The sequence below is a fragment of the Eulemur rufifrons genome, chromosome 8 (genome assembly GCF_041146395.1).
Source record: "Eulemur rufifrons isolate Redbay chromosome 8, OSU_ERuf_1, whole genome shotgun sequence".
NCBI classification, from domain to species: Eukaryota; Metazoa; Chordata; class Mammalia; order Primates; family Lemuridae; genus Eulemur; species Eulemur rufifrons.
In genome coordinates, this window is record NC_090990.1 from 122,186,864 (window position 1) to 122,214,181 (window position 27,318).

Sequence of the window (27,318 nt, forward strand, 5' to 3'; positions counted from 1 at the left end):
TTAATCCAATGTTTAGCCTGTACTGATATGACCTAAAAGCTTGTTAGGAATACTGAAGGGTCTGAGATTTTACCCTACTTGCAAGCCAGCCGAGTTAGCTTGTCACAGGTTCATAGATGCTGGCACTAGACACAGAATCCTGTGCAGTTTTCACTCCCGTGCAGAAAACTCAGAGGCAAAGAACCTACTTGTGCTACAGCAGGAAGCAAGTGTTTATCTGTCTCCCTGGCCCCCCAAGTCCCAAGAGGATGGCATGGAGGGCTCAGGTGATACTGCAGAGCCTTGCATCCCGGCTGAGGACCCCCAAACTTAGGGGACTCAATGTTTTATAATGGGCAGAAGGCATGTCTGACTTTTGTCCTGAAGGGAGATACTATCTTTACTCTACTGGACAGTAACCAAATCTGTCCTCTGCCCCAGAGGCAAACATTATCTCCGTCTTCCAAGGCTAGTTAGTCACTGTACAAAGAAAGACCAGAACGAAGGCGGCCAGTGTCCCTGCTTGCAAGATGTGCAGAAACGTGAAAGACCCCTGGGAAACTACCCCCAACAGCCCTCCAGGGCGCACAGCCACCCTGCAAAGAGAGCTCTGCCTGCCTGATATGTCATAACGAGGAAAGTGAGCCTCAGAAAAGCCTGGTGACTTGCTCAAGGTCGTAGCTTTTAGAGATGGCATTTAAACTCACCTTTGATTTCAAAGCTTATGCTATTTCCATTATTTATTGCTTCTTATGTGTAATCATGCCGTGTCTGCTCAAAGTCCTTCACTCTCTCTTCTTCACGAGGAAATAAACCATAAACTCTCAGCTTAGCAAACAAACCTTTCCATCATCTGGGCTCTGCCCTCCCTTCCCCCATCATCTCCAAATAGTCCCTACTTTGCATTTCTGAACCACCAATGACAGTTACACTCTGTTGCTTTCCACCGCTGGGTCCTACACGGTTCCCTCAGTCAGTGTTCCTCCTCAGACTGGGGGCCCTTTGAAGGCAGGGGACGAGTTGTATCTACCCTGCATTCCTCAGCACTCAGCACACAGCACGAGCTACATCAGCTTCCTGAACTGAATTGAGGAATAATGCCTTGGTCAAACCAGTGAAGAGATGGAAATGAAATAGTAAAAAATTCACAGAAAAGACCAGATCTCATTCTCAACCAGTATTTTTTAAGTGCAAGCCACTGTGCTAAAGCTATGAGGAATGCCACAGAGGTAACACAGATATCTCCTGTTGAAACACCCATATTCGGATGAAAAGAGAAAAACTGTCGTATTAAGGGATCTGTATCACAGGAGTGGCTCAGATAATGTGAGGAGTGAGTGTGAAGGGCTAAAAAGTTAGAAAAGAGGCCTTATGGCGGGGAGGGTCAGAAGATAAAGATCAGGTACAACTTACATGGCAAGAGGTCCAAGGTAGCAAAACAAAGCATAAAGCATTTTTACTAGACTGGAGGTGATCGCATGAGAGAACAGAAGCGAGGCAGAAGCGGTAGGCTGGGCTGAATTGTAACGAACTTTGAATTCTAGACAAGCATCATCGGCAACGGGGAGCTAAGGGGTTTCTGTCAAGGGAAGTGGCGAGGCAAAGGAACTGTTTTAAGACTATTTACCTGGTGGCATGTGAGGCTGAAGCAGAAGAACAACCAAGAGGCTACTGCACCAGTCCAGGCACACAGTTAACACTGCTCAACAGAGACCAGAGAAGCAGCAAGGCTGAGAAAAAGCTAGATGCCAGAAATGAAGTAGGAAGAACTAGCAAAGGTTCTTGTTTCTTGAGGGCAGAAGGGAAGTGGTAGGGGACGGTGGAGGGAAGGACAAAAAAATCCAAAAAAAATCCCCACAAAATTCATCTCTAGACGACCACAACTACCCTAAGGCAGAAAAAAAAAAAAAAAAAACAGAGGGGAGAAAAAAATGAGTTCCGTTTTAGACGTGTGGATTCTAAGTGGACCAGAAAAGCCATCTATGGTATGCTGGGTTTGAATACACTTTTCCTATAAAATCTAAAAAAACAAAAAGCAACGTGCTCATCTTATTAAATGTATCCTGACATTTTGGAGATAATGGCTCCTATACCAATAACAGCATTCTGAAGTTAACTGTAATCAGGCAAGTATGTAAGTATAAATTGATTAGCTAAACACATTAATCAGGAAATACAGCATGTTCTTAAGTCTTGAGTTATATAAACTTCTCTTGACCCACATGACAAGAATGTCTTGAATATAAACAGAATCACTTTTTAAAAGAAAGTTATCACCTCTGGGTGTCTTCCTGATGATTGCTTTATTTTCTGTGGACTAAATAACAGCCCTCACATCCACTCTTGCAGAAGACTTCAGTGGGAAATCCTCACAAGTTTAGATAGTTCCTTGAACTCCCGTGAGGAAACTTATATGTTTAATTTTGCCTCTGTAGGAGAATTAGCGTGTGTTCTATGCTGATGCCGTATTTATGTGAAGCAGGGAATGGCTCTGTGTCTGTTTCCCCGTGGTATCTGTAGGATTCCTGCTCTCACCCTCATAGCTACTATAAGGAGGGTCTCTCATAAAACCCCCTAGACTAGGCTTTCTCAACAGGGGCAATATCTCCCCTTAGGGAGCAAACATTGGCTCTTGGGTAGGAAGGTTTGAGAAAATCTTACTCAATTATATATATATATATATATATATGTATATAAATGAGAATTTATATATGTATATAAATGAGAATTTTTATATATATATAAATACTACAGTATAGCTGTAGTATTTCATGGGAGGGGGCAGAGAGTAAGAAAAAAATGTGAAAAGGGCTCATTTTAAAAATAAATTTTAAAAATTGAGAAGCACTGCCTTAAGGCAATCTCTAAAGCCTACAGGCAGTAAATATCATCAACAGACTTTTCTCTCGGAAAGAGAAATAATACATAAAGGAAACAGTATAGTAGCTGGAGTCCAACACAACACAGTTTGAGCAATTCTGGCCTGGGTGGTGCGGTCATGGTGGATAACAACTCTTGAGTCAGCGTCCCCCGTCCTCCACCCCTCCCCACCTGGAGGTGTGAAGATTAAATGGATGATGGGCCTAGCATCTGGGTGGTGCTCAACAAGCGTAACTCATCATCATTCAAGAGAAGAGTTGGGTATTCTTATTTAAAGATAGACGGCAGACGCTCTCCCTGCCAAGTACTGACAACCTGAAATGTACAACACCATTAGAGTGTGTGCCAGTATTTGAAGGACATTCAACTGCTGAGAGAACAACAGTAATATAAGAAATAGTACATATTAGTACCTCAAGAGCTAGACACTGTCCTGTGTACTTATCCTGTATAATCTTACTTTATTCTCCTAACTCCCCTGCACGGGAGATTTTATTATCTCCGTTTTATAGACAAGAACCTGAATAGTCAGTCTATGTTTAACAAGCACCCACTGCATAACCAGCACTCAGCTAGTAACTAACTAAATTTTCTTTCAACCCTCTGGTGCTGTATTTTTGTTGTCCTCCTCATCTTACTCTGAAGTCATCTATATACTAGTCTTACTCCTGATCACTTTCTAGATGAGAGCAAAGACTATGATTTAGACATTTTTGAAGGCCCTCTATACCCACTGGATGGTAAGTTCTCCATAAATATTGATGAATCAGATGGCCCATAAACTAAATCAACAAAATTCATAATTAAATCAAAAGGGAGTGCATACACACACACACACAAATTTAGTAATAAGTAAAAGAAATAGAAATAAAAAGGGGGCAAATAAAAGCTGAAAGGATGCAGGATAAACCCTAATGAATGTCAGCATGGTCAATTAAGGACTGCTCTGTGGAACAGATCAATTTCGGAACAGGATCTGAAGGTGGAGAGGAACTGAGGGACTGCCAGGGGAGAATGATACGCAGAGACAAGGAAATAAGCTCACTTAAGAGACGCTGAACTTATTTTTTCCTGGAGAGTTTGAAGCCAGAGAAGGGCCCTGAAGTCTAGAATAGATAATAAATATACTCATGTTGGAAATGCGAGATCGGAAGAATGGATCATTAACTGCACCCCAGCAATAAGGAAACCCGGGAGGTAGGACTGGCCACGAGCAGTCAAGCATTCTCACCGACACCGTCGTGGCGGCCCCCTCTGGCTGGAAGCTCCAGGAGACCGAGGTCAACCCGCCAGTGGTATTAGTAGACTTGAACTTGCACGTCAGCTTCCCTTGTGTCCCATTTGCCACGAAGATTTCTTTTGGTGTGTAGACCTCCAAGGCTGATACTCTAGCTGTCACTGGAGAGAAAGGAAAAAGGACAGTTTAAAAGTAGGATTTAGCATGAATACTACCGTGCATATTTATCACAGAAGATGACAAAGAAAAGACACAAGAAAGTTCCCGGATATATACAGTAATCCACTGCCATTATACTATACATTTCTGGTAGGATAGTCTGTAACTAAGTACTTCCTACAAATAGAATAGTTGCTGACAGTCTGGGGGTTTTACTGTTTTTGGTTTTTAGTTAAGAAAATATTTTTACTAGTTTGCCTATACGTACTAATTACGCTTTTTTAAATTAAAAGACCTTTTAAAGAGCAGTTTTATGTCTATAGAAACACTGAAGTGGAAAATAGAGGGTTCTCATTAGTCTCTTACACTCCAACTCCCACCTCCAGTTTCCCCTATTATTAGCCTCTGTCGTCAGTGTGGCACATTTGTTTCAAATGATGACCCAATATTGTTACATTGTAAATTAAAGTCCATAGTTTGCATTACGGTTAACTTTTGTGTCGTACCTTCTATGGGTTTTGACAAATGTGTACAGCACATGTTTCCACCACTGCATTATCATACAGAATAGTTTCATTGCCCTAAACATCCCGTGTGCTCCACCAATTCATTCCTCCCCTCCTCCCCAAATCCCTGGCAACCATGACCTTTTACTATTTCTACGTTTTTGCCTTTTCCAGAATGTCATATAGTTGGAATTACACAGTACGTAGCCATTTCAGGTTGGCTTCTTTCACTTAGCAATATTCACTTAAGCTTCCTCCATGTCTTTTGTGGCTTGATACCTCATTTCTTTTTATTGCTGAGTAATATTCAATTGTATGGATGTGCTACAGTTTATTCATTCACCTATTGAAGGACTTCTTGGTTGCTTCCTTGATGCTCTGTTTTGAATGATATGAAGGCCGTATTTTTACTTCTTTAAACAGTTTTCATATTCACCTGTTATATTGCAATTGTTACCACATTAAACTTTTCTCACTTTCCATATTTAAATCAATTAAAACTATTCTAAGTAAGATATATCACTTCATTTTAAGCCCTGTTATTATTTACCTGATCCTTTTCCTATAAAGGTCTTAATGTAGAAAGATGCGTAATACATTTTGGTCTTGTCAGTGAAATCTTACTCATTTCAGTGTGCAAGGTATATGTGTACTCAAGAAATAGCTGACTACACTTACCACATTTTCATTTTTTTCACACATGTTCAGTTTTTTCAGTTAGCCTAAGCCCAAGAGACAGTAATTAAAATATATCTATCACTTGGAATATGAAAAAAGCCCTTTTTTCAAGATCTGCAGACAGAGGCAACTGCAGGAATTATTACGGATTGCTGCTAGAAGAAAATAGTCTTCACTCAAAAGGAGACAACTTCACAGACTAAATGAAGGTTAGAAAGAAAGTTCTTTGGCCTAAAATGGGTAACTTAAAAACACTCATTTTCAAAATAAGATATTTTTTAAAGAAAGAGTTTGGAATAAATATCTGCAGTGTTCCAATTATTCTCAGAATGTAACAGACAGGCAGAATAACGAAGGCTATTGTCACCCTGAACTGACAGTCATTTTCAGAATTTTTTTCTTCTTGAGGGCTCAACTGTGACTCCGGGCCAAGGAGAACAAGAGTACTCCCCCGTCCCTCCCAACCATCTTCCAAATGTTTATTCTCAGGACACAATGGACACTTTTGGCTATTCTTTTAAATAAACTGATAGCCACACTGTATCGAGCGGATTTTTTTCTGCTAAAGAGGGTAGATTATTATTATAGGAAACAACGGATTATTATTTGTGGTCCAAACCTCAAAACAAGCCTCTCTTTCAGATGAGAAGAAAACAAAAGGCGTGCCTTGCCATTGTGGGTAGGCAGAAAAGCAGCCCCAGGGCACTTGAGTTCAAAATGAAGGACAGAGCACAAGACTAAACAAGTTGACCGGCTTGTTCCAGGAAGCAGCACTGGTCTGCAACCCTTACTCACTCTGTGTGATTTTGACCAGTCTTCATGGTGATAAGACTGAAAGGAAAGCCCAGGAATAAGGTTTCTCAAGGATTTTCTTAAGCCAGATCCCTGCCTCAAGGCCTGGCTGCAAGAACTGTTACCCTGAGACAGTATATAAAGACGGGACCAGGCCACATGTTCAAATTTACAGTCCCAGAATTTTAAGCAAAAAGACTAACCAAATCCCTAATTGGCTTTTAGAAAATCTATTTAAGACAGACTTGATTTAGTTACACCAAAGCTGGCTAATACACAAATGGCTTTTTAAAAAATATGCCATCACTCTTTGGCTAATTTGAACCTGTGGCTCTTAGAGCCAGGATTATGAATTCCAACTCTAGCCAATCAGCTAGCAACAGAAAAAGCAAACGATTCTATATGGAGGAAGTTAACTTCCTCCCTGTCTATCCTTTCCTCCAAGACTACTCTTGTACTCATAAGATTAACCTTCTAAAAGGCTGGTCTCTTTGTTTATTTTCTCTTCTCCAATAATCTGGATAAGATCAGGCCTATCCCTGCCACTCATTCCTGTGGTCACACCCTAAACCAGGGCTTCTCAACTAAGCACTGTTGATAATTGGCCCAGATAATTCTTTGCTGTGGGGAAGTGTCCCGTGCATTGGACAACGTTGAGCAGCACCCCTGGCCTCTCCTCGGTAAAAGGAGCATCTCTCCCACCTCCGGTTGTAATAACCAAAAATGTCTCCAGATATCACAAATGCCCCCTCTGGTGAAATCACCCCTGGGTGAGAATCATCATTCTAGACCCCATCAACACACATGCACCCACTCCACAATCTCAAGTTCAGGGTTCTCTATTCTCTGACTAATCACTCTATTCTCCGACTAATCACCTCCTAGCTTTCCAATATCTCCAAAACCCTGACTTCATTGGTCCTTCTGCCACATCAGAAACTAAAATCCATCAATCCTCCAATCTCCACACTGTCTCGCATCCCAGCATGTCTTTGCCTTACTCAGACTAGACACATGGTCCATCGTTATACTCACCCCTTGCATGCATGATCAGCTCCCTGGCCTCGGTCTCCCTTCAGTGCATTCACCTGGCCAAACCTCAGTCCTGGTTAAATCTGATTCTATACCCACTCTGCTTCGCTACCAGCGTGGCTGACCGTGGCTGGAGAAAAGCACACAACCCCACTGACTGGTTTCATCTTAAAATGACCACTAACCTCAAGGGGACTCATAATGCCGCCTGGCAATCCAACCACATTTCCCTAATCCACCTACTCTCCATTTTCCCAGAGGATTATTTTAAACCTTCCTCTCTAAACTCAAATTTCCATCCCCTCGAGCATCTTACGCTCAGGTAATGACTGTGCTTCCTATTTCAGAGAAAACAGAAGCAATCAGAAGAGACCTTCTCTATGTCCCCACACCACACCTACCTGCCTCCCTGCATCTGTGCCCACATGTCCTCCCTTCCCTCCACTACCATGTAGGAGATGTCTGCGCTCCTCTCCAAGGTCAACCCCTCCACTGCACACTGCATCTCACCGTCTCTTGCCTACCTAAGGACGTTGACCCAGCAATTCTCCCTTCTCCTGAATTTCTCACCATTGAATTACTACCGTAAGCCATATACATTATCAAGTATGAAATGTCCGATTCCTTAAGTACCAGGTTTGACAGCTGATATCTCTGACATTTCACTTTTATACTTCTTGTTTTACGTTTATTGTGAAGGTATATCTTCAGTCTTGCAAATGCACATTTTGGCTTGGGATTATCTTTCAAAATTTTTTAGAGCAATTTTTATAAAAAAAATTTGTGTTATTTTTGAATATGAGTTCCTTTGTGGAACCAAGGCAGCGCAGACAGCTTGAAATATCAATGAAGCGTTTGAAAATGACGTGGCTAATGAATGCATAGTACGTCAATGGTTTGAGAAGTTCCATTCTGGTGATTTTAACCTTGAAAATGAACCATGTGGATGACCTGAGACCAAGGAGGATAATGATGAGCTGAAAGCTGTAGTGGAAGCGAATCCATCTCAACCTACACATGAATTAGCAGCAAGGTTTTACGTTACTATTCCAACAATATTGGACCATTTGAAACAAACTGGCAAGGTAAAGAAGCTGGATAGATGGGCTCTGCATGAATTAAACGAGCATCAGAAAAGAAATCATCTCGGAGCTTGCCTTTCTTTGCTGTCACAATATAAAGGTGAACCATTTCTACCCAGTATTGTTACTACATGTGATGAAAATGGATTCTTTTTGATAATCACAAGTGTTCGACACAATGGTTGGATAAAGATGAAGTGCCAAAACACAGTCCAAAACCAAATATTCATCAAAAAAATCTCATGGTGTCCGTTTTGTGGCCCAGCACTGGTATTATCCACTACAGCTTCATGAAACCTGGTCAATCATAGTGGATGTCTATTGCAACCAAACGGATGAAATGATGAGAATGCTTGTGATTAAGCAGCCAAGGTTGATCAATAGAGACTGGTCAATCCTCTTATAAGACAACGCTCGATCACGTGTCACATGTCACACAAACAACGCTGCTCAAACTACAGAAGCTGCACTTGGAAACTCTCTGTCATCCACCATATTCACCAGAGCTTGCACCCACTGACTACCACTTCTTCCAGACTTTGGATCACTTCTTGCAAGGAAAAATATCAATACTCAACAAGCTGTGGAAAACCTTTCACAATTGCCCTGCCACTCGCTGTCCTGGCTTCTTCACTGCTGGCATAAACAAGCTACCGTTAAGATGGCAAAACAGTGTCAATAGTTCAGGCGCATACTTTGATTAATTGTACTTCTTGTTTGAGATATAATAAACTACACTTCTGATTTGAAATCGGACATTTCATATTTAATGACCACACACACACACACACACACACACACACGCACACACACTCTTATATTTATATCCCAGCTTTAGGGGAAAAGATTTTGCATCTCCTCACAGCTATGGCCCCTTTGCCCTCCTCTATTTTACAAATCTCAAAAGAACTGTCCATTCTCACTTTGTTAAATTTCTCTTCTGATTTCTCTGGAATAAATCCAATTCAGGCTTTCATCCCCGTACTTCACTGAAACTGTTCTTGTTAAGGAATGCAATGATCTCTTTATGGCTAAATCAATGGCTAATTCTCAAACCTTGTCTTATTGACCCATCTGCAACATTTGATAATCATTCCTTCCTTGCAACTTTTTTTTTTTTTAGCGGTTTGGCTCCTACAAGGCCTCTGCCTCTTGATTCTCCTCTTCTCACTGCCTGCTCCGTTGCTGGTTCTCCTGACTTCTCTCTGTTAAAGAGCCCCAGATCATTCCTCTGACTGCTTATCTATTTAATAGTCACTCTCTTGGTGACCTCATCTAGTTTCAAAAGCCCCTAAATGCTGGTGACCCGTGCATACACACATACACATTGGATTTAACTGGCATCAACAACTTCCCTTGGATATAAATGGCATCGTCTCAAATTTAATATGTCCAAATTGAACTCCCGATTCCCACCCCCAAACCTACCTTTCCATGGTCTTCTCTATCTCAGTAAATGGCAATTCCAGCCTTCTAGCGGCTGAGGCCAAACTCCTAGAATCCTTCTTGACTCCTCTTTTTCTTACAACTCACCTCCAGGCTGTTAGCTACACGGTAACACATGTTATCTCTGCTTAGAAACATACCTAGAAACTGACGTCTCCCTGGTACGTTCAATGTGCCATCTGTCCCAGCCACCATCATCTTCCACTTGGATTACTTCAATGGCTTCCCAACCGCTGTCTGTGCTCCCACCCTTACCCACTTCACTGCAACTGGTCCACAGAGAGGCCAGAGAAACCTCAGTAAAATTCAAGTCAGATCATATCACTGCTCTACTCAGAATCCTGCAAGAGTTTTCCTGTATCAGCCCAGGTCAGGCCAGTTCTCATGTGGTCCACTAAACCCTACTTGAGCTAACTCCCGGACACCTCTCAGACCTCATTTCCTACTCTTTCCCCCTCGAACATGTTGCAGCAGCCTCCCTGGGCTTGTCGTCCCTCTGCCTGTGACAACTATACCCCAGATAGTGAATGCTACCGACAAAGAGACCAGAGGTATCCCAGAAAATCATGACGCTGTGCGAGACAAAAGAAGAGCAGTCCACTGTGCTAAATGCCGAGAGTCTGGTGCTCTGCATAGTTGATCTCAGGGAGAAGTTTCAGTGGAGATCCTTGCTTAAAAATGCACGTGGTTTCCTTGCATATAATAGCACCTAGAATCCAAAGTACTTTTACCAAGCACGGTGCAGCAGTGTTTTACCAACTGCAATGGGTATGAATGGCATCTTGTTAGAAATGTTCTCCTGGGCCAGCGTTGTGGCTCACGCCTGCAATCCCAGTACTTTGGGAAGCCAAGGCAGGAGGATTGTTTGAGACCAGCCTGGGCAACATAGTGAGACCCTGTCTCTACAAAAAAATGTTAAAAATTAGCAGGGAGTGTGGTGTGTGCCTGTAGTCTTAGCTACTCAGGAGGCTGAGCCAAGAGGATTGCTCAAGCCCGGGAGTTAGAGGTTGCTGTGAGCTACGATCATGTCACTGTACTCCAGCCTGGGGAACAGAGCCAGACCCCTTCTCAAAACAACAACAATAAAAGAAAAATGTTCTCCTGTGTGGATAAAGAATGAAACTAAAACACAGGTCTCCCTCTCAGACTGCATTGTAGGCAGTCCAAGCAAGGGATGATTTTACTGGTTTCTTAAACATTTGGGAATGGTTTGCTTTGTCCAGTCCCCTCCCCACTTTTAAGTGACTAGGAGAATTATGAAAATACACAGTAAAGTTATTGTGTTATTCAGATAGCTCATCCTCAGAGTCAGAAAAGGGAGTTTTTAGAGCTTGTCAAAATGGCTAAAAATGCATATGTAAAGAACACTGAGATATACAGAAACTATTGTTCTAATCTATATTCTGTGTCACTGAAGACTGGAATCCCAGTCTAAATAAGATATTAAATAGGTTCCTTTCAGGCTTAGGGTTTATAATTATGGTAGACTGGCAAAAATGGCTGTGAATTTTATTAAAGCTTTGGTTCAAAAACTCGAAGATGTGGAAAAAAATCTGTTGACTGCTGAAAAAGCCAATTGACTTGGGAATAAAAGCACAGAAATGAAATTGAAACAAAATAAAAATATTAAATCATATATAAATGTTTTCATATCTGGTCAACTTTGGATTCTGGCCTACATATGAATTTACATATAAACTTCAACATGGTAAAGAGAGCTGAGCTTACTTTCTCTCTGGACAAGGTTTCCATGAGAAGTAGAAAACCCTGCTGAGTAATGCTAGAGTTTAAAGGGCAAGAAAACAAAAACAAAACAACCCCTCTCTTAGCGTACTCTGGGGAATAAGGTTTGTAAAACGTACTGCATTGCCCAAAGGTATAATTTAGCAGTGAGATGATACTGACCCTCAAAGCAGGAGATCAATTCACATGAAAATAGCCTGCAAAATCATTTGACAAGTAATCAAAAATCTATGGAATCATCATCTGTCCAGGGGTCGTTTCTACAATAATCAAATGATACTCAGAACTTGATATTTTTACATTCTGGATGGAGAAGCAGAACATTTTAGAAAAAAAGAAAAGCAAATATAAAATACAAAACAATAGTCATCACAATCACAGAGACAAAAGCAAATTCAAGACTGATTTGCCCAAGAGGCTATTTCCTGACACAACCTATTTCAATACTCTGAATTACTGAAGTAATACAAAGTCGATAATACCTCCCAACCACTGCCACGATGATCTTACTCTAAGTAAATTCAAACTCTTGTGCCATAAAATCATTTGAAATACACTGGAGTAACATTGTCAAGAACTTAACATTTCTACAGCACAGGCAGGGATCTTAAAACTGTTATTGGTTGAAGCAATTCCATGTCATGTTACTGCTGGGTCCATTTATAGTACACTGGTTTGCAGAAACAGTATCTTTTTAACAAACCTTGTTAAGGTTTTCCTTGAAATTGAAAGGATTTTGTTTTGAATTTTTTTTTTTTTTTGAAGCACTTTGATGTTACCAGCATATTCTCCTGCTTAAAAGAGCACAATCAATCTATTTAAACAGCTTTCTGGCCTATCTCTTGTCCTCTGTTGGTATACAGTGATAGCCTGATACTGCGCTATCTCCCCACATACGCATAAATATGACCTTTTAAAACATAAAGAGAAGAACAAAAGAGAACGTTAAATACAGAATACAGGGAAGTGGTTACGACTGAAACAGGGTGGAGGGCGCAGGATGTGAAAGGCACACACTACTGGTATTGTTTTATTTCCTAGCCTGGTAGTAAGTGCATGCATGGGTGTCCACTCCTTTGTATATATTTTATTTGTTTATTTATTTTTTTTTTTTGAGACAGAGTCTCACTCTGTTGCCTGGGCTAGAGTGAGTGCCGTGGCGTCAGCCTAGCTCACAGCAACCTCAAACTCCTGGGCTCAAGCGATCCTCCTGCCTCAGCCTCCCCAGTAGCTGGGACTACAGGCATGCGCCACCATGCCCACCTAATTTTTTCTATACATATTTTTAGCTGTCCAGATAATTTCTTTCTATTTTTAGTAGAGACGGGGTCTCGCTCTTGCTCAGGCTGGTCTTGAACTCCTGAGCTCAAACAATCTGCCCGCCTCGGCCTCCCAGAGTGCTAGGATTACAGGTGTGAGCCATCACGCCTGGCCTATATATTTTATTTTTCACAATAAAAAATATTTTTAATACAGAAAGAAGAACATTAGTCAGGTGATAAAAGATTTACTTTTTAAATTCCAGAATGCTCCAGTGAAAGCATTCGACACGTGATTCCCTCCCAGCGTCTGCCGTGACTTCTGTACCCAGGCTGCGTGAGGCAAAGCCGACTCAGCGAAGGGGGGGTGGAGACCACGCAGGTGGGAGCTGCCTCGGGCCACTGCGGGGTCAGAGGCCTCAACGGCCTCCGGGCAGGACCGCTGAGCCGCTGAAGCGGGCTCCTTTCTTCTGCGAATCAGGGTTGCTATTCCGGACCTCCCTCGGCTGAATGGCACAGAGCTGGGGGAGGCTGCAAAAATACAGTCCATTCAGTGAGCCCTAAATATTAATAAATTAAGCTTTTCATTCATCAGGAACACACTCCTCTGCACTCTGTCTGAATTTATGCTTGAGGCCTCAGTCTCAAGGGACTTCCTCCCAGTGTCTGCCCCAGACTCTCCACCCTGTGCTCCCAGACATCCTGTCCTTCCCCTTGTCAATGGTCTCCTCACTCGCTGGCAGGAGCATCTGCAGGCATCAGAGGGCGGGGGTCTGTGTCTGCCTGTTCACCGTTATACCCTCATTACCTGGCAAACGCCTGGCCCTCTCTCAATGTGTTCAACAAGCATTCGTTTGACTGTCTTCAAATCATTTGTTCAAAGAAATGAATGAAATAAAAAAAGAAAGAAGAATACAACCTGTCAAACTCAACTCAGATAAGCTCAGCCACAAAAATCATACTTGCTTCACAATGAATGGCTTCACATAATGTGCAACACAAAAGGTGTTTGCAGAGATTATTCAGGGTCAAGTTCGAATGTTGACACTACCTTGGAGACTCAGATAGGTTTCCTCTGAGAATCATCTTTCTATGTAGAGAAAATCCCAAAGGAGCCTCATTTTTTGACGTGTTCGATAAGAAAAAAAAAAAAATCCAAATCCATGTACTTTTACTAACACACAGGATCACCAAATCCCTCTCAGAGGCAATTCCTTCTGCTCATGATTGATGTCCAGCTGGCCACATCTCTGTCCTTAACCTCTTTTGCACCAACAAAGATCTTTCTGTTTCTCCAATGAGAAATATTCAAAAGGTTCTGAATCAGGCCAGTCATTGAACTAATCACTTGACTCTTTAGAGCCCTGGGATTTCTTCTTGCCCTCCGCTATGTATGTACTGTTCATCTGTCTCCTGCAACTGCTTTCCCTTTTTCAATCATGCTTTCAGACACACACAGACTCAGCCTCCACCCTAATGTGCTGACAGTGGAGACAAATAAACAGAAGCACTGTGCCTGGCCCCTGGGATGCACAGGGTGCCCTTGTGGGGATTTTACATGGGGCAGGGCTTCCACCAAAGACGAAAGGTTCAAAACAATTAAGCAGGCAACAAGAATGCCACAGTTGCAGTTAACTTTAATTTTATCTGCATTACGCATCCAAACATTGCTCAGTTCTCCGCAAGCAGATAAAATAGGGAACTTTTGGCAAGAAATCTGATAATTTTATTTCTGATAGATTATAGTGGACTAAAATGTTTAACACGAAGAACATGTTGAAAGCTCTGGGGGCATACCTGAGAGATATGAGAATAACATTCTCACATATTTTACACTTCCCAGGTGCTAACCTGGCATATTAAAATTTCTCTTCAAGCAAAAGACCACTGCATTAAACCTTTCTGAGTTCTCAAATCTTATCAGAAGATTTACAGCACGTTAGAAAATATATGAACCACAATTTAACTGAAACCACAAAAGGCCAATACAAATATTACTGCAAGGACGAAACAAGAGATTGGAAAGGATATGCCTATGGCTGATGGCAATAAGGGTATATTCCTCACCTCCAAAACATGGCAAAAATGTTAAACATTTTAAAAATACTGATGCCTACTGAAAAATACTAAAACTATTCTATATGATAGATATGCCTATTATACATTTGTCCACACCCATAAAAATGTACACCGAGAAAGAACTCTAATATAAATACTATGGTCTTTAGGTGATAATGATGTGTTACTGTAGGCCCATCAATCGCAACAAATATGCATGCCACTCTGGTGGAGGACATTACTAATTATAATAGGAGAGGCTATGCATGTGTAGGGACAGGGGATTTATGAGAAATCTATACCTTCCTCTCAATTTTGCTATGAACCTAAAACTGCTCTAAAAAATAAAGTCTATGTAAAAAAAAAAAAAAAACAAAAAATGAACTAACGCCTGGGTCCCACTTCTACCTCCAGGGATTCTGATTTAATTGGTATGCATGTGGCCTGGGCACCAGGATCTTTAAAAGGCCCTCAGGCAATTCTAAAGGTTTAACCACTATGCAGTGCAGCAGTGAGGTGTTGGGACTTCACGTATGATCCCCTTATACAGTAAGACCCTGCCTGAAGCGAATGAGCTCAGCCGTGTCTGGCATTTGATGAGTGCAGGTATCCGGATGTTCACTTGCAAAATATGCATTGGTGCACGTGCATGGGCCTGAATTTTTCAAAATACCAGGGCAGTGCTCTACTAAGTTTCTTAATAATACACTTACAAGTTTAAATGTATGTAGAGAAATGTTTAAAATCTACTTTATTCTGAAGACTGCACTGGCAGCCTGAGTTAACATGGCAGTGGTCTCCAAATTATGCATATAACCACCCATAAGTGTGCTCGCCATTCTTTTTTGTGATTTTAATAGTTACAAATATACTTTAAAAATAAATTAAATGTGCCTCAAGCATTGACCACTCTAAAGCACAGCTGCCAGAATCCCCTAGGACTCTCTTGAAAAAGAGCTTAAAAACGAAACCACTGCTCTGTTTGATTTTGAGAAGTTCGGGTTTACTGCAGGAGGGTAAAACCAGAGTCTAGCCTGAAAACGGACAAACAGGCTAACCACATGCTAACCTTACAGGGGGAAGTAAATTAAATCGGGGGAGAAATACTTCACCGTTTTTAGAGCTATGGGTACTCTTGGCGCTGTGTCTACCATTGGGTTATCCTTTGGGCAGGTTCTTAACCAAATGTGAATTTAATGCAAATTTGTCCAGGCCAATTTCTTACTTGAAATCCAGTTTAAAATCTCCTCCATTGCTTCACAAAGTCCATAATCCTCAGCCTGGCACAGTAGCCTTTTCAAAGTAACCCCTCCTTTCCCTGCTTTACGTTTGGCAAGGGCCACTGCCGGGAGCTGGTACCAGCTCGCCCTTGCTCCCTTCAGCATGCCACGAAGTCAGCTCATCTCCGCGCTCACCTCTTAAATCCTACAGAATTTCAAGACTCCACCTCAACCTGACTTTGGTAAAGCCCTCCCTGATCCAACCACCTTTTCTTCTGCCCCGCTACTCAGAGTTTCTCGCATGTGACTCTACGGCTACAGTCTACGGAGGCTACACCTTCAACTCACCTGAGCTGCCCTGTTAGACCCACGACTCCTGGAGCCATGGAACCACGCCTTGTTTGACCTTGGTGTGCCCAGCACCTAGGATACCTTCCTAGTGGTCGGGGAGCTCTCAAAGAACATTTAAAAAGGAGAGAACAGATAACAGCGGAATTTTTCAGATTCCTGTAATGTGAAGTTATGATTAATGAAACATATAAGCATCCATTTTTTTCCTAAAATAAAGAAACCAACTTGCCCTTCAATGGATGCCTAACCCCGGTTAAGCTCTCTTTGATTCCTAGAAAAATCTGGCAAAAGAGTACAGATTAATCAGCACCAATTTATCACGGCCAGAAAGAGTTCAAAGTGTAAATGCTTACCCTTGAGGAGAAAGTAAAATACGAGAAGGGAATGGAAACATCTACCCCCCGCCCCGTGAGCTGTATGTAGGCTTTATTAGAATAAAAAAAGATAAGATCAATTAAATAACTCCCAGCCTGCGCAAGAGCGAGACCCTGTCTCTACTAAAAATAGAAAGAAATTATCTGGCCAACTAAAAATATATATAGAAAAAATTAGCCGGGCATGGTGGCGCATGCCTGTAGTCCCAGCTACTCGGGAGGCTGAGGCAGGAGGATCGCTTGAGCCCAGGAGTTTGAGGTTGCTGTGAGCTAGGCTGACGCCACAGCACTCACTCTAGCTCGGGCAACAGAGCGAGACTTTGTCTCAAAAAATAAATAACTGATTTATTGAATAGGTAGTAAGTGCTAAATTCCGTGGGGGATGCGGTCTCATTCAATACTATACATGGGCATATACACAAGAATGTATACAACACGGCCGGGCGCGGTGGCTCACGCCTGTAATCCTAGCACTCTGGGAGGCCCAGGCGGGTGGATCGCTCGAGGTCAGGAGTTCGAGACCAGCCTAAGCAAGAGTGAGACCCCGTCTCTACTAAAAATAGAAAGAAATTATATGGACAACTAAAATATATATATACAAAAAATTAGCCGGGCATGGTGGCGCATGCCTGTAGTCCCAGCTACTCGGGAGGCTGAGGCAGGAGAATCACTTGAGCCCAGGAGTTTGAGGTTGCTGTGAGCTAGGCTGACGCCACGGCACTCACTCCAGCCCGGGCAACAGAGTGAGACTCTGTCTCAAAAAAAAAAAAAAAAAAAAGAATGTATACAACAAACACCGAGTACCTACAGTGTGCAGGGCCTGGGCACATGCAGGGCACGGGAAAACAGCCCTCGACACAGGGATCATGTGCTGTATTTTATTTATTATTTATGCCACCTTATCTTCCCTGTAAAGGTTCCTACTAAACTGTCCCCCTAAAGCAGCAGAGACTATATGCAGCTAAGTTTGAAAAACGAAGAGGTCAAGGAATATTATATGGAAGATATGCTTGAATCTTATCAGGAATGTTGGGAAGAATCAAAACAGATCAGAAGGGCATTTTGTACAGACAGAAAAGCATGAGATGATGTTTAAAAAGGAATTATTAATTTGTAGTGGAGGAAAACTTTTAAGTTGAAAAGGTAAGCTGGGTTCAGACGAGAAGCTGACACTTGATCCTGTGGAAGTGAGCACCACGGAGGATTTTTAAGCAGGGCAATACAGTAAAAGCGGACCTTTTGGTTGAGTTGTGACGATACACAGAAAAAGGAGGAAAAGAAGGACACTTGGAATAATTTTTTCTTGAAGGATTTTTGTTTGTTTCATTCTGCCCTCAACACTGGACAAACAGAAAAATTTCCAGGAGTGACTCATCTCTAAATCTTTCAAAAACAACAATATTACTAACAAATGAAATTGTTTTTATATGTATAAGCCTACAAATTGACTTTAGATATATGAAGGATATTTTCTAAAACTAAGTATTGAAATAATTAGGAATTCTATACGATTATATTTGTCAAATGACTGCTACATGCTCCTTGAAGTTATTTTTTTAAATACTACAACCGTTTTGATGGGACTCTTGCTAAAATGTATTATTTTTCTTCTGTCTTAATAAAAAGATAATATAGTGAGTGAAAGCTGAAGGAGAAACAGGACTGTTACATAGTTCCAAACCATGCCCCACAAGATAGTTATTAATTACAAAGAAAAAAAATAGTTACCTTACAGTAGAGAAACATAGCAGACACTACCTTAACCAAGCATCAAAGTTAATGTCACTAGTAATGGAACAAATCAGTAACACTTATCTCCTTATATCACATACTGTGCAGAACAGAACGTAACTTCTTTGGTATTCCTGCCAAATGTGGATTACTTAAATCATCAGACAAATCTGATTGAGGGACAATCTACTATATAATTGACTTATATAATTTACATTAAAAATATTAATGTAAAATTTTAAAGAAAAAGACTCAGGAAGTGCTGCAGATTAAAGGTGACTAATGACATGATGACTAAGTGGCACACGTGATTCTGGATTTTCTTCTGCTATAAAGCACATTATGGGGACAATGGGCAACATTTTGACTAAAGTCCGTACATTAGATAACAGTACTCTTCCAATATTCACTTCCTGATTTTGATAATTACACTGTCATCATATAAGACAATGTCCTTGGTTTTTAGGAAATACACATTAAAATATCTAGGGATCAAGGAGCAGCATGTCTGCTGCTCTCGTATGGTACAGAAAAATCTGTAGAAGGGAGGGGTGGAAGGGAGAAGAGAAAAAGAAATTAAACAAATGTAATAAAATATTAACATTTGAAAAATCTGGATGAGTGCCAGATGGTATTCTTTGCATTCTTTTGCAACTTTTCTGTAAGTCTGAAATTATATCAAAATAAAAATGGAAAAGAAAGATAATACAGTATTCCATTTAACCTTTATTTCATAACTCGGGACTTGTGTGGACATAAGGAATGTAATATAACTTAGTGATGTCGTCTGGGACCACTTAGACATGTCAGGCTATTTGCCCCTGTCTGGATGTCCCAGCCATGATTATTTCTGAACTTCTGTAAATGCTTTAAACTTTCTTACTGTGTGCTCCATGCGGATCAGGTCAGCTGTGGCCATCGCTGATTGTAGCTTGCCTCCAGCAGCTACTATTGCACCTTCTAATTAATTGTTCTAATGTATTATAGGCTTGGAAACCCATCTAGTTCACATTCATTTTACAGAGGAAAAAACTCTAGCCCAGAAAAGGTAAGGAACTCACTGAAGGTATCCAGATCATAAAGAACAGAAACAAGATTTAAACAATTCCAAAGGTCACTTTTGTGGTATCATGCTAATTTAATCAGTGTATAAAATAAGAATGGTATCTTGGTGAAGAACTATATTACAGGCAAAGCTCAAAAACATGAAGGAATGGGCTTTACTATTTAGTATTAACCTCCCATTGGCCTTTTTTGTTTACTTTCAAATAGCCAGATAAGCCTCTGCAGATTAGTAAAGTATTGGTATATTTCAAGATTTTCCTCTGAGCCTCCTTCTTTAACAAAGAAACCTATATGTTTCATAATCTCTGGATATTTTATAGCTTACTAAGTGGCTGGCTATATTGCCCAGAGTTTAGATTGCTACTCACGTTGATTTACATACACAAAGACAACAACACAACAAGAGTAAAAGAACGTCTGATGTTAAGTAATCTGAAAATGAATATAGCTTAGCATGTACAACAACAAAATTTCAGAGCACCTTGTTCCTCCGAAAGTAGTTTTCCAGATATTTTCAGATAACTGAAAGAATTTTCTGCTTCCTGACTTACTGTAAACATTTGATGGAATGAAATCTCTAGAAGTCCTTAGGGTCATTCTACCCGAGGACTGGCATTTATTCAAAGGCTTCTGGGTAGCAAGAATTGCTTGGAACAACTAAATCTGTCAAATGGTTGAAAGGGTATTTTTGAGGAGGCTGATAAAAAATAACTTTTAAAGCCACAATGATATTTTGAAATAATTTCCAAATCCAAATGTTTATGTAAATTTCTATCAATGGGGAACTGTTTAAATTAGCTATGGTATATCCACATAAGGGAATACCATAGTTATCATAAGAAAGAATAAGGGAGTTCTTTAGTGCTAATATGGAATAACCCCCAAGACAAATTATTAAATGAAAAAAGCAAAATGTAGACACATCATTTACAAAAAATAACTCGAATGGATCATAGACTTAAATGTAAAAGCTAAAACTATAAAACTCTTGGAAGAAAACATAGGAGTAAATTCTGTGATCTTTATTAGGCAACGGTTTCTTAGATATGACACCAAAAGCATGAGTAACAAAAGAAAAAATAAGTAAACTGGACTTAATATAAATTAAAAACTTTTGTGCTTTAAACTATCAAGAAAGCAAGAAGGCAACTCATAGAATGGGAGAATATATTTGCAAATCGTATATATGATAAACGACTTCTACCCAAATTTATAAAGAACTCTTACAATTCAATAATAAAAAGATAAATAAACCAATTTAAAAACAGGTAAAGTACTTGAATAGACATTTCTCCAAAGAAGTTATACAGATGGCCAATAAGCACATAAAAAGATGCTCAAACATCACTATTCACTAGGAAAATGTATAGTGAAATGTAACCACAACGAGATACTATTTCACATTCACTAGGATGGCTATACCCTAAGGACAGGCAATAACAAATGCCGGAAAGGATATAGAGAAATTAGAACACTTTACATGGCTAGTGGGAATGTAAAATGATGCAGCCTTCTAAAAAACAGTCTGGCAAGTCCTCAGATGGTTAAACATAGAGTTACCATACGATTCAGCAATTGCATTCACAAATGTATATATAAGAGAAAAACATGTCCATCAACTCATGAATGGATAAACAGAATGTGTTATATCCATACAATGGAATATTATCTGGCCACAAAAAGAAATGAAATATTGATACATGCCACATCATGATGAACTTTAAAATTGTTATGCTAAGTGAAAGAAGCCAGGCACAAAAGGCCCCATATTATGTGATTCCATTCAAATGAAATTTCCAGAACATGGAAATCCATAGAAACAGAAAGTAGATCAGTAGGGGCTGGGGGAAGGAATGGGGAATAACCCCTAATTGGTACAACGTTTCTTTGTGGGGTGATGAAAGTCTTTTAAAATTAGATAGTAGTGATGGCTGTACCATTCTGTGAATATAATAAGGAAAAAAAAAAAAAACCACTGAATTCCACTTGAAATGGGTGAATTTCATAGTATGTGAATTATATCTCAATAATGCTTTTGTTTCAAAAAAAAAAAAAAACAAGGTGTAAAACAGTGTGTATAGGATGCTATCACTTACGGATTTGCTCATATCTCAATAAAATATCTCTGGAAGGATATACAGGAAACTAACAATGGCTTCCTCAGTAAGAACACTGGAGAACAGGGGAAAGATTTTTTTACCATGGACTCTTTTTTTTTTTTTTTAACTTTTGATGTATGTCAACACAGTGCTATTCAAAAGTTTTAATCGGAAGTGAAATGAGATTAGAAAATGTTCTTAACAGACTAGTTCCTTCTATTGGTTTAGCAATGCAGGGCTCTATGCCAAACAACACACTCGGGCTGCAGATGGTAATGCGTGCTAAAATTAGACTAAAGTAACAGAAAAATTAGTACAGTTTTCTTTCCTCTACTGTATAATTCTGGTTTCATTAACATTTCCTGATTGGTTTTCTGACTCTATATTTCAGTGGCTCCCTGATGAACAAAATTTGTCTCTTTTGTTCAGAGACCCAAACTGAACAAATTTCTCCTATAAGGGATCAAAGTCTTAAACTTGTAAAAAATAAAACAAAACAAAACAAACCCAAAACCTATTTTTTAAGCTTTGTGATAAAACCTCCCTCACCAAAAGTTATAATTTTATAGGAAATTAAATTAAGAATGATAAATGATCCTTAATTTAAGAATACATCGAGAATAAATTTAAGAATAAATGACCCTTAGGAAAAAGCCAAAAACAGCTTAAAAACACAAGCTCCATTCGTAAGTTTCCATCTAACTAGATTAAAACTGCCCTCTGAAAGCCATTCCCCATTTTTCAACAAGTGTGACATAGAGCTAGCCCAGAAATAGGCTTCTAAAACAGGCCACCAAACCCCAACTCCACTCACAACAGGGGCAGAAGAAAATAGCTCCCCTTGGTAAATAAGTTCTCTCTTCTATCTGGTTCTATTCTGGAAAGTTCTGTACTACAAATCTTATTTGACATACTGTGTTATCTACATTCTTCTGTTATCTCTGCCAACACTACCCACCCCCTTGCTGATGCACACGGGGGAGAGCCGCTTTACAACGCAGAACATAACATACCAAAACAGCCCAGCTCCCCAGCACGGCACACAGAGCCTTCACAGCCTGGCTCCAGGTTCCCATTCCAGCCGCTTTATCATTCTCCCTAATCTTCCTCAGATCCTACATGTCTGCACTATCAAACTTCTAGCCCTTTCCCAAACACACAACACTCTTTATCACGCAATATGCTTTGTACATGCCACTCTCTTTGAATGCCTTCTCCATCAACCCACTCACTCATATTGGGCCAACTCCTACTATTCTTTCAAGGCAAATCCAAGACAATCGCCACTGTAAAGTCTTCCCTAACCTGTGGTCTAATCGTGGATATTTTTTCTGAAGTGTAAATGAATCTGTATTAAAAAAGACTATAAGCTGAGTGTGGTGGCTCATGCCTATAATCCCAATGCTTTGGGGAGGCTGAGGTAGGAAGATCATTTGAGCCCAGGAGTTCACATGACCAGCCTGGGCTACACAGCAAGACCCCATCTCTAAAAAAAAATTAAAAAATTAGCCAGGTATGGTAGCATGCACCTGTAGTCCTAGCTACTTGAGAGGCTGAGGCTGGAGGATCACTTGAGGCCAGGAGTTCAAGACCAGCCTGAGCAAGAACAAGACCTCATCTTGACAAAAAAATAGAAAAATTAGCCAGGCATTGTGGCACACGCCTGTAGTCACAGCTACTCAAGAGGCTGAGGCAGGAGGATTGCTTGGGCCCAGGAGTTTGAGGTTGCAGTGAGCTATGATGAGGCCAATGCACTCTAGCCCAGGCAACAGAGCAAGATTCTATCTCAAAAAAAAAAAAAAAAAAGAAGTGCTGATGTTAAAGCTGTAGCAAGTTATCCAGATCTAGCTAAGATAACTGAAGAAGGTGGCTACACGAAACAACAGATTTCCACTGCATACCTAACAACCTTATATTAGAAGATGCAATCCAGGACTTTCATAACTAGATGTTTAATATACTAATGTTAAATTGAGACAGAGTCTCACTCTGTTGTCTTGCTCTGTTGCCCGGGCGTCAGCCTAGCTCACAGCAACCTCAAACTCCTGGGCTTAAGCGATCCTTCTGCCTCAGCCTCCCCAGTAGCTGGGACTACAGACATGTGCCACCATGCCTGGCTAATTTTTTCTATATATATTTTTAGTTGGCCAGATAATTTCTTTCTATTTTTAGTAGAGATGGGGTCTCGCTCTTGCTCAGGCTGGTCTCGAACTCCTGACCTCGAGCGATCCACCCACCTCGGCCTCCCAGAGTGCTGGGATTACAGGCCTGAGCCACCGCGCCCGGCCTTATCTTTTTTATTTGAAAGATACTATTAACATGCCTATAATATGACAATTAGGCTATATACTCCCATACTTCCATTTATTTATTCCAGGCTCTTGATATTATAGAAAATAAGAATAATTTGATAAGATTGAAGGGTTTTAAATAGGAAAGTGACATCACCTGAATCAAAACAGTTCTTGCTGCTATGTAGAAAATGGAACAGAGGGAATATGGGCAGAAACTGGGAAACCAAGTAAGAAGTGAGCACAGTAGCTCTGGTGCCGTGTACCGCGGCTGTGACCTAGACTGGAGGGGAGGAGGTGACAAAAGGGAAATGGGCAGTAAGCAGGACTTCTTATTTATTTATTTATTTTTTTTTTTTTTGAGACAGAGTCTCACTTTGTTGCCCAGGCTAGAGTGAGTGCCGTGGCGTCAGCCTAGCTCACAGCAACCTCCAACTCCTGGGCTTAAGCAATCCTCCTGCCTCAGCCTCCCGAGTAGCTGGGACTACAGGCATGCGCCACCATGCCCGGTTAATTTTTTCTATATATATTTTTAGTTGTCCATATAATGTCTTTCTATTTTTAGTAGAGACGGGGTCTCGCTCTTGCTCAGGCTGGTCTTGAACTCCTGACCTCGAGCGATTCACCCGCCTCGGCCTCCCAGAGTGCTAGGATTACAGGCGTGAGCCACCGCGCCCGGCCAGGACTTCTTGACGGTAGGTTGGATATGGAAGTGAAGGAAAGCAATGAATCAAGAATAACTGCTGGGTTCCCAGCTTGAGCAACTAGATAAATGAAGGTACTTGCTGAGCTAGAGATTTTACTGGAGAGAAGAAATTGAAAGCAACCTGCATTTTTGTAAATGCTAAGTTTGAGTTGTCCATGAGACCCTGAGATCTCCAAATGGAGTCAGGTAGGTCAATGGATATGCAGGTCTGATGCTCAGAGAGGTGTGGATTGTATATAAATTTTGGAAGTTACCAGCGTAGAGGTGGTATTTAAAACCACAGGAGAAGATGCCATTATATCTGAAAATAATGTAGAAAAAGATGAGAGCCAGGCCTAAGTTGGAGGGACACCAACCCGCAGAGGTCAGGGAAGGAGAAGAGACCCTGCAAAGGTGGCTGGAAGGGAACAGACTGTGAGAGGGGAAGAAACCCGGAGAATGGGGGTTAGCAAAGCCAAGAGAAAAGAGGAGAGCTGGGAGGTCACATAAGGTGACTACAGGGAAGGACCAATAGGGTCTGGCAGCCCGAAGTCCTCTGGTGATCCTGACATGAAAGGTTTCAATGCAGCGGCCGAGACAGCATGGGAAGGCTGGATGGAAGAAAGAGTGGGAAGAGAGAGGTGCCTACAAAGACTGGAGTGCAGGCAATTTTTGAAAAATTTTGCTAAGAACTGGAGCCCAGAAATGTAGCTAAACGGGATTGTGGAACCAAGAGAAGGTTTTTTAACACTAGAAATTCTGGAGCACATTCATATTATAATAAGAATGATCCAAAGAGAGGCAATAATTAAAGCCAAAAAATCCTTGAGGAGATCAAAAGAGATGGTAGGGTCTTCCCAGGGTTGAGGGATGGCCAGGTGAGCACCACAAAGGGGCAGAGGGCGAGGGGAGGGAGGCAGGAGTACTGGCAAAGGAGGGACTGTAACAATGGACTATGGACTCCAGGCCAGAGAGGGAGAGGGGAGCAGCCAGGAAGTGACTAATGCAAATAAGAGAGTGGGGAGGGACTGGGAGTCTTGATGAGTTCCAGAAAGCCTTGCAGTGAAACCATAAGAGGAGACGGTGCTTGAAGAGTGGGATAAGATTTTGGAGTTGGTACGTTTGCTGGTAATGACGAAGTCCAGAGCAGATAAGAAAGGTAGGAGACAGGGCCAAAGTAGATGTTCAGAGCAGCAAGAAACAACTCCTCCAGAGACGGCACATGCCCGGAGGGCCCGGACTTCCTGCACGTGACTGCAGTCAACAGGGATATGAGCAATGAAGGGGCAAATCCAGACACTTTCTGAGAGTGAGGTACACACCATCTCTCTGGCTCTGTTCCCAGGTGTACGGCTGCTTACCAGGCTCCCTGGGGCTTCTGCGGGTGTCCTGGCTGTGTTTAATGTTTATGGAGAGGCAGCACCAAAAGAGAATTTCAGAGCTCAACTTCTGTATCTGTGTAAGGTAAACTATGCCTCAGAATTCTAGAAAGTGGCTGGGCGTGGTGGCTCACACTTGTAATTCTAGCACTTTGGGGAGCTAGGATGGGAGGATCATTTGAGGCCAGGAGTTCAAGACTAGCCTGAGCAACATAGCGAGACCTCGTCTCTACAAAAATAAAATAAAATAAAAAACTAGCTGGGCACGGTAGCATGCGTCTGCAGTCCCAGCTTCTTGGGCAGCTGAGGCAGGAGGACTGCTTGAGCCCAAGGGTTTGTGGTTGCAGTGAGCTATGATGACACCACTGCACTCAGCCTGGGCAACAGAGTGAGACCGTGTCTCAAAAAAAAATAATAATTCTAAAAAGCTTTAATTATTATTTTAAAAATTCATAAGCTCTTCTACTTAAAAACTTTCAATTAAAAAACTTCAACAAACTCTACACACCACCAACAGACACATTCAACAAACACCTACTGAATTCCTTCTATGTCCCAGTCACTTTCCTGAGCTTCAGTGGAGACTTATACTCTAGAGGGAAGTCAAGAAACAATAAACATACAAAGAAAAAATAATATATTTCTAGCTATAAATAGTAGGGAGAATACAAACTAGAGCAATGGAGATCAGTAAATAATGGGGTAGTAGTTACATGGACATTTTATTTGTGCCATTGCATTCATTGTTCATATTTGGGGTCCTCATATTCATTTTTGTGCTCTCTGACTCCTAAATCCAATGTTCTTTCAATTTAACATTAGTATATTAAACATCTTGAAATCTGGTATAGACCTGATTGTTTAGTTAAACTGAAAAAGGTGGGTAGTGAATTTTGAAACAAGAAATTTCAATACTCAATGGACAATATTGGTCCTCTGTAGAGACAATCTACTCTAAATGACAGGGTGGGTCCAGGAAAACTCTCAAAATCCAGTCAGGGTTTCTAGGCTGTATTCTAAATCTAAAGTACAATGGTCAGCACGTTGCAGACTGTCCAGTGAAGAGGGTGACTTAACCAGTTCAACGCATCGGTCACCTACATTCCTACTGTGGTGAAAGCGGTGTTTTAGGCTATCATAGTTTGATGACTGGACCCACTGAGGTCATTCAATAAACATCCACGGAGCTGGTCCCATAGTCCCTGGGAAATATTACGAGGATAATCTATGTTAGCACAGGGAGAAAATGTACTAACACCCCAATCCACTTAA

The 27,318-nt window shown here is 41.0% G+C and overlaps 1 protein-coding gene across 2 annotated transcripts in view; it reads right to left on the reverse strand.

Moving 5' to 3' along the window:
- MPZL1 (myelin protein zero like 1) overlaps positions 1-27,318 on the reverse strand; it is a 58,035-nt gene that overhangs the window by 20,846 nt on the left and 9,871 nt on the right. For both annotated transcript variants that reach the window (XM_069480898.1, XM_069480899.1), the window contains exon 2: positions 4,091-4,257. In XM_069480898.1, the coding sequence (XP_069336999.1) occupies positions 4,091-4,257 (167 nt within the window). The remainder of the gene's footprint in view (positions 1-4,090; positions 4,258-27,318) is intronic.